Consider the following 10,684-nt stretch of genomic DNA (forward strand, 5'->3'; position numbering starts at 1 on the left):
TGCCCGGCCAGAAATAACAATTTTATATAGAATGATTTCTATTATGTTACCTGACTGCAGTGAAAAGCTAAATGGCTTTCTCCTTTCATTCCCTGACATTTATTTGTTTTTTAAATATGACTGGTCCTGAAGTGAAATGTAGTGATTGGTGCTGACACAAACTGACCAAGAAAATGTTAATAGAAGGGCAATAATTTACCATTACCTATTAATAATTAAACAGTTTTGTAATGAAATTCAGATTATGTTCTAAGTATTTGTCCCTGTAAATTTACTTATTCATTTGTTTCACACTAATTCTTTGTTCCCTGTTTAAGTGGTCAATCTTATTTTTCAAGTGCTTATGGTTATAGTATGCTTATTAATTCATTTTCAAGTAGTTATTATTATTGTGTACGTACCAGGCCCTTAATGATTTTCTGCATGTTATGTATGTGGTATGACTTTGGGGAAGATGTGCTCTACAGTTGTTACCTAGTCATGATGCATTTCCCTGAGAGGTACATTGAGCATTCATTTTTCCAGTGATTCTGTAATTGGGTGCAATTTTCTAATCTCCACTTTCTTATTGATAGCACTAGTCTGGAATAGGGTACACCTAGCCATAAGAAGGATACCTGGGGTGGGGGTGGGAGACTGAATCATCCTAACAAAGAGTAGTGCTGAGGCTCAGTGCAGACACTGAGTTCCCTAGCCAAGTAGTTCAGTGCAGAAGCCAAGGTTAAAGTGATTAAGATCATCAAATCAAGGTCATACTGGTGGTAGGTTGAAAAACCAAGGTGGTTAAAACAGTGGAGCATGTGTTATTGCTGGTGGTAGAAGGTGGTCGGGAGTAATTCAGAAAGTGTTAACCAATTGCATTTAGGTTAGTCCTGTAGGCCTCAGGAGAGAGTGTGTTTCACTGTGTCACGCACAGGACACTGTGTATGTGACCTAGACAGTACTATGTTTTATTGGGAAAGTACAACCATAGTATATCATTAAAGCTATGTCTGTAGGTCTTGAGTAACTACTGTAGAATGTTAACAGGCATATAAATGTATCCTTTCTAGCGGATTTTTTTAAAATGGTAAGATATTCAGTTAGATCTGGTTACTTGATATGACTGGTGGTGAAATTCAAACTTACTTCAAGTGAAAGCTAACTTTGCTTATTAAGGGAGGAAATGCTTAGGATAGAGTGCCAACTACATTTATAAAACTTCTTTTTTCTGGCTGTAGTTGGAGTTTGGTTCTCCTGTAAAACATCTAAAGTAAATGGGTATGTTTTATGGCTTATTTTCAGGAGTGTGCATATTTCTAGCATTAAATTCATATGTTGAATTTAAATGAAGACATAGGAAGGTCTCTTTATCTGGAGGTAGAAATAGTTTAATCAGGCAGGTCCACAACACTGAACAAATCCAATCACGAAATACAGTCGAAGTAAAATGTGTACTAACACCTTAAGTGATAGCTTCTAGTAACTTTGAGTTTCCATACATATTGCTGTCTGTTCCAGGGCATTGTCAGATGTCACTCTGTGCTTGGATGATAGCTGCAGCAAATTCATATATGTATGTTTTGGAATGTTAGTTCTGCAGCTTTCTATACTTTGACCATGTGCTAATAATTACACTTGGAATTGCCACATCATATTAATGAATGAAAAATAATAATACAGTTAGAAAATTATGACAAGATTATGTTCAAGATGTTAACTCACTGCATGGTCACCATGTGTCCTTGGCAGCTCATGTGGCACATAAGGCTCATTGAGTATGGCTCTTAACTGGAGACTTGGGCGTAACGTTAAGAGTTTTCTCATGACTCGTCTGGCCTAAGAAATTGGCGGGGAGATAGGGAGGACATCTAGGAATGTGAATTTTAGACATTACAGAAGCGTCACAGTTATCTTTTTCTTCCCAGAAAAGATAGGATATTTTACATAGGATGAAAAAGTAGACTTTTTTTGAGGGGAGTGTATGGGGGTTTCTTTTAACATTTACCAAAATAGTCATTATGTATATGTTTTCTGTGTAGAAGACATAGGAATAAGTCACGAGCCTTGCCCTCAAAGAATTGGCCATCTCTTGAGTAGCTAAGCATATCCACAAATTTTTATTAAACGATCAATGTAATGTAAGTACTTCTGTGCAAGGAGCAGAGGTAGTATTCAGTTTTTTCCCTTTATTAGCTACTTTACGAAGCATTGACTTTTTCACTTTTAATACTGGGGGCTAAAGGAAGAAGAGGAGAAATGTGTGAACACGGAACATTTTGTTGGTGGAGCTGGAGGGTTTAGGGTGCAAGGACAGCTGCAAGAACTGTCTGCCCTAAGCTCCATTGCAGGTACCCCCACCCCAGTCCCTCTGCATCATTTTACTTCAGCATCTGCAAGATAAGCCTTTATGCCACCCAGACAGCTACCACGCAAAAGTGTGGTGACGTGAGCAGTGAAAAAGTACTGAGGGTCCCGAAAAAGGAAGGAAAAACTCTGAGAATGCTCTTAGGTGGGGACCCTGTCTTATTTATCTTTCTGTCTCTGGTAGTACATGGTACTCAGTAATGTTTGCCGGATTAAATACCTAGGTCTCAAAACTAAGGACCTAGACTGAGCCCCTCCCCCCGTCTCCACACTCTCCCTTGTACCTGTGTATAAGTGTGCATGTTAGATTTGTACTTATTAAATAATAAAATCTTAATTTTAAGCCAGCAGTTCTTTTGGGGTTATGTGGTATTTCATTGGGTTATCTGCTTATTTTGGTTTTTACTTACCATGTCCTGCCTTCTCATAACTTATTAGTTCTAGTCTCCACTATCATCTGATTAAAGTTCATTTCCACAGTTCAGATTTTGAGTGAGAGGAAATCTGATTGGTTGCTGGTCAGACAAATGCGACTGGCTTCCACAGAGTCAGATATTCACCTCCAGTCCAACTGGATATAAGCAGATCTCTTTCAGGAGCTGTGGTTGGGGGTAGTTCCTTAATACAAGGATGTGGATTAGGCTGCTGCTCAAGTCTTTGGTGGGAACCACTCTTGCCCTTTCTTGCGTACCTTTCAGAAATACTCCCTGCATATAGATGGGGTGTGGTGTGTATATGCATGATTTTTTTTCCGGATGGAAGCCTAAGAAAAGATTAATTTCATTAATTTCTTTTGGAGAGAGGATCTTTAACTTGTCATTTTTTACTTTTCTGGATTATTAGAACTTTCTAACATGTACATGTTTTAAAAACCTGTCAATAGCAGCTTTCTGGGAAATGAGATTATGAGCCTTTTTACATGCTTCTCTAGTAGAGGGTGAAAAAGCTAAGTAATATTTCAAAGTCAGTAAATAAGAATTTGCTATTGCTTTTCTTTTGATCCTGGACACATAGGTTAGCTTTTCTTTGCAATTTTAAGCACATTCAGAGCTTCTGATTTGTTCAGTAATGTGAAAGCTATAGCTTTAAGAAAGAATTTATAATGCATCAATTTATATTTTCACAGAATAACAGTGTTTTATATGACTAAGAACCTGACACAAAATAGACAGTACCAGCATTAATTAGGATTACAATTAAAGCTCCTATAAAATTTCAACTGGTAACATTGGATGGTTCAAGGTACCACAAATAGATAGTATATTCTGCTCTCCTCCCCTTTAGTCCACGATTCCTTAGCTTTTTTGGTCTTGATTTTTGTGGAAGAAATGACCATATTCTAGTCATCTAGGTGTATTGTCTTAGATTAATTTTTGGCTTCTTGTATTTTCTATACTCCACAAGATACACAGTATCTTTCACTTGGTATATGTGGTATAACATTCTGAGTTTTGAGCTTTGTGCAAATCAATGGAGTCAAACGCTCAAGAGTGATAACTGTATAAAATATGCCAGTTTCACAGGCTACTGTGTACAATAGCTTGTAAAATTGGCATATTTTATGCAGTATCATTCTTGGTGGACCATTTTGGTCCCTGGAAGGCACAGGGTTTATTCTCCTGTCATGAGGCATGACATTGAGAAGTGCCACATTATGATCTGAGATTTAAAAATTAGTGTTGCAGTAGAATTTTTTGTAATTGTTAAGTAATTTCGAGTCAGTAGCTTTTGTAAGTTATTGTGTAATGCTCTATAAAATATGATTTTATTTTAAATCATATGCATCCTAGCCTAACTCTGGTTATTTTGTAGTGGGATGAAATAGGGGATCCTTCACAAGCATCAGTTCTGTTCCTGTGGAGACTCAGCCAGCACTTTATGAACTATGCATTTTGGCTGTAAATTTGGACTATATGGCAGTCTTTTTTTAAGCAGTTGTTTTTTTTCCTCTTCTAGACTAATCTTCCGTTAAAGCCTGCCATCTTGTGGTTTTAAAAAATACAGGATTTAAGAAAACAATTACTGTGAACAACTGCTGAGCTTTTCTGTATATAGTTGATTTGTGATACCAAAATGAGTAAAAAATGAATACTATTAAATCTTCTCTTTATAGTTGCTTATTTGGCCAGTTTATTTCTTCATTTTATTTTAATATTACGAGATTATTTTAAAATTTTTATTAAGTAATAATTCCTCTTTTAGCTCATCCTCAAACATCAGTAGTAGAAGTACTCTTCTGCAATAGTAGTTCTAATTAAGAACAGATATTAAGAATTTTGATATTAAGGCTTTTCTTATGTAACTGATATTAGCAATTATTTTGATGAGAAAAATAATGTCCTTTAAAATATAATTATTGCACAAAATATATCTAAAGGAACTTTAATTTTTTAATGTAGAACCGCATTTAATAAAAGTGATATTTAGAGAAAAAGAAACCTCAGTTTGAATCTCAGTTTTTTTGTAATTGTATAAACTGAAATAATTAATTTTTCTGCAGAATATCCAAGAGGCCGTTACTTGTTGTTGGGAAAATCTAAAATCACCTCTTATATAGGAAATGGAAGGTGCTTGCATGATTGGGGTCATTTTATTTTTATTAGTATCAAAAGAGTTTCAATATGATACATTATTAAGTTATGCAATTACTTTTCTAAATAACTTTTCATTCTTATTTAATCTCATTTTATATTTTGATTTAAGACTACTGTGCATCTTGGTTTATCATATGCATTATATTAATATTTAAAAATAATAAATTTCCATTTCTTCAAAAATATCTTTTCTCTTTTTTTTTTTGTAGAGACAGGGTCTCCCTCTTGCTCAGGCTGGTCTTGAACTCCTGACCTCAAGCAAGCCTCCCACCTTGGTCTCCCAGAGTGCTAGGATTACAAAAAATATCTTTTCTTAGTATGTCTCTTTATAAAACAAAGAGGACATGTATTGTTACTCATAGACAATTCTGGTGCATAGGACCTTACATGGACTTCTTTGGCCTGAAGTCATTAGTAATCATGTGACATTGAAAGAGAATGTTGTTATCCACCAAAAACTCTAAATCTAATGCTCCTGAATTATTCCTATAATTTTAGTACGTTGTGACAGCCATTATTTAAACTGCTTCTTTTGTTTCTCCCTTAAGCAGGGTAAGAGAAGGCCTCAAGTCAAGTGTATAATTTGATGCCTTGTGCTTTTTTAAATGTGTTACAGTTATGCTAAGAAAGAATCTGATCTTAATGGAGCCCAAATCAAGCTTCGAGAATATGAAGCAGCATTAAATTCTAAAGATGCAGCTCTTGCCACTGCACTTGGTGACAAAAAAAGTTTAGAGGGAGATTTGGAGGATCTGAAGGATCAGATTGCCCAGGTAAGGTAAACTCTGTTATTGAGCCGTATTTGGTAGGTTAATTGCCCCATCTGTCTTAAGCCATAGTTGGATTGATTTAAAATTTATTTTGTTTTTTTATCTTTGAAATTTATTTATATAATTCTTTTTTGATGGCTTACCTAAAGAGAAGTCTTGGGGAATCTAACATGCAAGGCATCATCCACTCAGTTGTTCCAGTTGGATTATGCAGATCTGGGCACTGCCCTTCTTCTTCCTTTTTGTAATGTGCTCATTCTGTCTCTTGCTCTCGAAGCCTATTTCGTTAATACACCAAAACAGGAAATAGGTAGGAAAAGAGATGTCGTAACACTGCTCTGCACACAGGAAAAATGAAATTGGCTAGCTAAAATAATTGGTTTGATTTTTGAAATGTGAGTCGTAGGTCTGTTCTCTTCCCTGCTGCCAGTTGCCAATTTGACAGGTGATTTGGTGTGGCACTCTGTGGGTGGGACCAGCAAATGAACAGCTAGTTTTGTGATAAACTTTAAAACATTGATAAATGCATAGGAATTGTAATACTTGATTTGATTTGTAGGTATCTGAAATTTATTACTAAATGATTGCTGTGTAATTTTTATCACAATTCTTTTTCCTTGTAATAGTTGGAAGCCTCCTTAGCTGCTGCCAAAAAACAGTTAGCGGATGAAACTTTACTTAAAGTGGATTTGGAGAACCGTTGTCAGAGCCTTACTGAGGACTTGGAGTTTCGTAAAAACATGTATGAAGAGGTAACTGTATATATTTTACTTTTTAAAGGAATGGAGGGATTCTAAAAAAGGCTTTATGATAGCCATATATGTAATTGTATTTTATTTGTGATTTCTTTCCCACAAAAATGTATCAGATAAAGAGACAGTAAGGTTTGGGGACAGGGAGACATTTTGTAGGTAGATTATTCAAGGTACTACTGCTAAAAAAACTACATCTAAGAACACAAGCTGTTATTGTAAACAGATATGATTTCATTTCATCTGACTTAAAGGCTTGGTCACAGCAGCTAATTACTATCAACATATCTGAGCATTTTTATTAGTTATCTATTGCTGTGTAGCAGGTTACTCTAAAATTTAGCAGCCTAATATCAGAGACCTTTATTATTGCTCAGTTTCTGACAGTCAGGAATCTGAGAGCTGCTTAACAGGGTGGTTCTGTTTCCAGGTCTCATCCAGTTGCAGTCAAGCTTTTAACCTGGGCTGGAGGAATAGCTTCTGAGCTCACTCAGGGGGCTGTTGGCAGGAGGTGTCAGTTCCTCATCACGTGATCTTCTTCATAGGGCTGCTCATGGTACGGTTTCCCTCAAGAGCAGGTGTTGAGAGAGAGAGAAACACGACCAAGGCAGGAGCCACGTTATTTTCTGTAACCTCATCAGGGAGGTTATATACCATCACGTCTGCTTTCTCCCGTTGGTCATAACGACCAACCTGATAAATTGTGGGAGTGGATTATACTAGAGAGTGAATATCAGGAGGCAGCAGTCATTTGGGGCCATCTGGATATCTGGCTTCTCAGCATTGATAAGTGTATGTGTAAATTTTTAAATAGCACTTACAAGCCTTAACTGCTGTAGTCAAGGGTCAGGGGCACAACTGTTGCCAAACAGAGAAAGTAGTAAGATTGAAGAAAGGGGCATGTATATTTTGTAAAAATTGAAGAGGGTTAGAATTAACCCAGGATAAAGAACGTGCTGTTAATGTTGTGCTTAATGTTCTCATAAGTAGGGTAATTTTGAAAACAGTAACAATGATTTTAAAATAGGAATTCATTGTATCAGTTAAGATGTTTTTAATTGGAGGAAAAATAATTTAATAGAAATCTAATCATTTTTGTAACAACAGTACTTAAACAAAATAGGTCCTGTTGGTGCATAGTGCCTTAGAGAAGCGGTCAGACCTCAGACAACGCTTCAGTCATTTTCTTTTTTTTTTTTTTTGAGACAGAGTCTGGCTCTGTTGCCCTGGCTAGAGTGCCATGGCGTCAGCCTAGCTCACAACAACCTCAAACTCCTGGGCTCAAGCGATCCTCCTGCCTCAGCCTCCCAAGTAGCTGGGACTACAGGCATGCGCCACCACACCCGGCTAATTTTTTCTGTATATATATTTTTAGTTGTCCAGATCATTTCTTTCTATTTTTTAGTAGAAACAGGGTCTCGCTCTTGCTCAGGTTGGTCTCGAACTCCTGACCTTGAGCGATCCACCCGCCTCGGCCTCCCAGAGTGCTAGGATAGTCATTTTCTTTTTTAAAATGAAGTAACTCATACTGCTATTTTTCCTTCAAGGAATTGTGAGGATCAAAGTGAAATATGTGTGAAAGCTCTTTGTATACTATACTGAGGTGCTGTCTTAAAATTATTATTAAGTATTGCTTTATAAAAGCAGATATTTTTATATGAAACTGACTTATGTTTTTGTTTCGTTTTGTTAAAATTCTTCCTGATCTATCATTTAATTTTGATGTAGACAACCAGGAGTAGGGTATTTTTTTCTTTGTAAGGTCACTGGTTCTGTATAAAATAATAAATGAAAAATGGCATCAGTAAAAAATAGTATTTTTAGAGTGTTTGGGTAGCATCTTTGAATTTTGGGTTTTTGCCTTTTTGAGAATGTATTTTAAAATATTCCTCATAGGTTTTTGTTTTGTTTTTTCACATTGAGGATGTAAGTAAATAGACCTAACTTCCTTATTATGAAGAGTTAAGAGGAAAAGAAAAAGGAGGGAGAAAAACAAAGGGCAGAGGAAGGGAGGCAGACAAAGCGCAAACCATTAGTAGGAGCTCTGTCTTTGTTGAACTAAATAAACCTTTCATTTGCATGTTTTTGCGATTTAAGTATCATTTGCTTCATGAAATAGATGTGAGCTCTGGGAGGTTGATAGCAGAATTGGAATTTTAACCCTGGTTTTCTGAGTTTCCTGATTCTGTCAAGTGCATCTTCTTGTGCAGTGTTAAGAGAGAAATGAAGAAATGCATAGAAAAATGCATGCACTAAAATGCACAAACAGCAACTTCAGTGAGTTCTTTCCCCCTCTTGTGGCTGCTTCAGTTATTGTCATTAAAGACAGTTCTGTTGTATTTTCATAGCTAGAAGTTTGTTCTTAGCCAGATTCTCCATTATAGTTTTATATAGACAGTTCCTTAAAACAGAGTGAAGGGTCATAACTACTGTTTCTGTTCTTTAATAGTGAATTTGTCATACGTACTTGAGTTAGTCAAGTCATATTGTTAATAAGATCCTGTATCAATTGATATTGATAGCTTAATACTAGCTTTTAAAAGAAGTCATGTAAATTAGCTTGCCCCACCCATTACTATATCTAAGAAAAATGGTTTTATGATACCTAATTCTTCACTTGAATTTGTTCTGACAGTTCACTTTAACTTCCCATGTGCATTTTTTTCAGAGGTGTCCTTAAGATTATCAGTGAAACAATTTAGAAAAATAATTTCTGTTTAGTGTTTATTATACTTAGCTGTCTGTAGTTATCTATGATTGCATGGTACTTCAGTAAATCATCCAGGCCATTCCTTGCCTTTAGAGAAATAGCTAAGTTCCTGAGAAGAAAGAGAAAATTCCTATCATTTCTCTCATTAGTCCCATCTCAAAAATCTTATCAAATGAAAACTAAGAGGCAAAAAAGTATCTGTTCACATGCCTACCCTAGGACAAACCTGAGTTCATGTGTAAAAGTTCAGATGGTCCTGACATCACTCAGACTAATACAGTGCAGCCATGGTAAGTGACTTGGTTTTATGTGATGTCTTTTTTTTTTCCCCAGGAGATTAATGAGACCAGAAGGAAGCACGAAACGCGCTTGGTAGAGGTGGATTCTGGGCGTCAGATTGAGTACGAGTACAAGCTAGCTCAGGCCCTTCATGAGATGAGAGAGCAACACGATGCTCAAGTGAGGCTGTACAAGGAAGAGCTGGAGCAGACTTACCATGCCAAAGTGAGCACTCTCTGCAGAGGGTTTGTTTGAGCATTTACAACCAGTCCTTCACAGGCACCATGAAGAACGTGACTTTGTGTTTGTCGTGTTCTTGTTTTCTTAAATGATTCCCTAGCCTTCATGAATATATAGAAAATGGATTTTTCTTGAAAGTGCAGTTTTTTATAAACTAGACGTTATAAAAAATTATTAGAAGAAAGTAGGCTTATGTCAATTTTATTAGAGGTAAGGACTTACCTTTTTGTTCCATTGATTATTCACGTCATGTCATGGTAGTCAAACCCAAGCCATCGGAAATACTTTTCTTTCAATAACACGTGTACTGATGATGCTGTCCTACACACGCATTTGGTAGTAAATAAATGTCAGACTGCATCTAGTTCTGACTTCCGTGTCATCATTGTACATAGATTGTGACCGCCAAATTTGGGCTTTTTTGGCACAAGAGCCAAATGGAAAGTCTTTGTATTTCTTCCTCTGTTAACTCATTTAAAAAAATACTGTAGAAACTTCCTACTTATTTTAGCAAACCATGCAAAAATACATAAAATCACCAATTAGTAAGGACTTCCCTGGTAAATGATTTTTACCCCATGTGTTAAATGTTACATGATTTGATTAAAAAGAGTTAACTAGTAAAGACCTAGAAGATTAGGGTCATGGAGTTATTGAAAATAATTTCCATTGTATGGCATTCAACTACTCATGTTGCTTTTCGTCCATTTTATGAAGCAGTAATAGGCTAGTGAAAGTGAGAGACAGATAAACAGTACGTTCAGTTGTCCAGCACGTATTCGCTGGCACCGAAGGAGCTAAAGTAAGGATCAGTCACATACTGGCCTCAAAGGGAGCCAGGGTGGGGACACAGAAACATGTTCTTGAGACACACACAATAGAGTTTTAGGGGCATTTGGAGGAACAGGGTATTGTTTTTACCTGAGGGGCTGTTTTTGCTTCTGAAAGGAAGTGCTTCTATCTGGTTTGAAATAATCTGTAAATTAGTATTTT

At 36.3% G+C, this 10,684-nt stretch overlaps 1 protein-coding gene across 1 annotated transcript in view; it reads left to right on the forward strand.

The window, feature by feature from the left end:
• LMNB1 (lamin B1) overlaps nucleotides 1–10,684 on the forward strand; it is a 56,227-nt gene that overhangs the window by 23,538 nt on the left and 22,005 nt on the right. The window contains exons 2-4 of the mRNA XM_012664324.1: nucleotides 5,557–5,713; nucleotides 6,337–6,462; nucleotides 9,506–9,676. Coding sequence (XP_012519778.1) covers nucleotides 5,557–5,713; nucleotides 6,337–6,462; nucleotides 9,506–9,676 — 454 coding nt within the window. The remainder of the gene's footprint in view (nucleotides 1–5,556; nucleotides 5,714–6,336; nucleotides 6,463–9,505; nucleotides 9,677–10,684) is intronic.

This window comes from Propithecus coquereli, unplaced genomic scaffold (genome assembly GCF_000956105.1).
Source record: "Propithecus coquereli isolate 6110/MARCELLA unplaced genomic scaffold, Pcoq_1.0 Scaffold88, whole genome shotgun sequence".
NCBI lineage: Eukaryota > Metazoa > Chordata > Mammalia > Primates > Indriidae > Propithecus > Propithecus coquereli.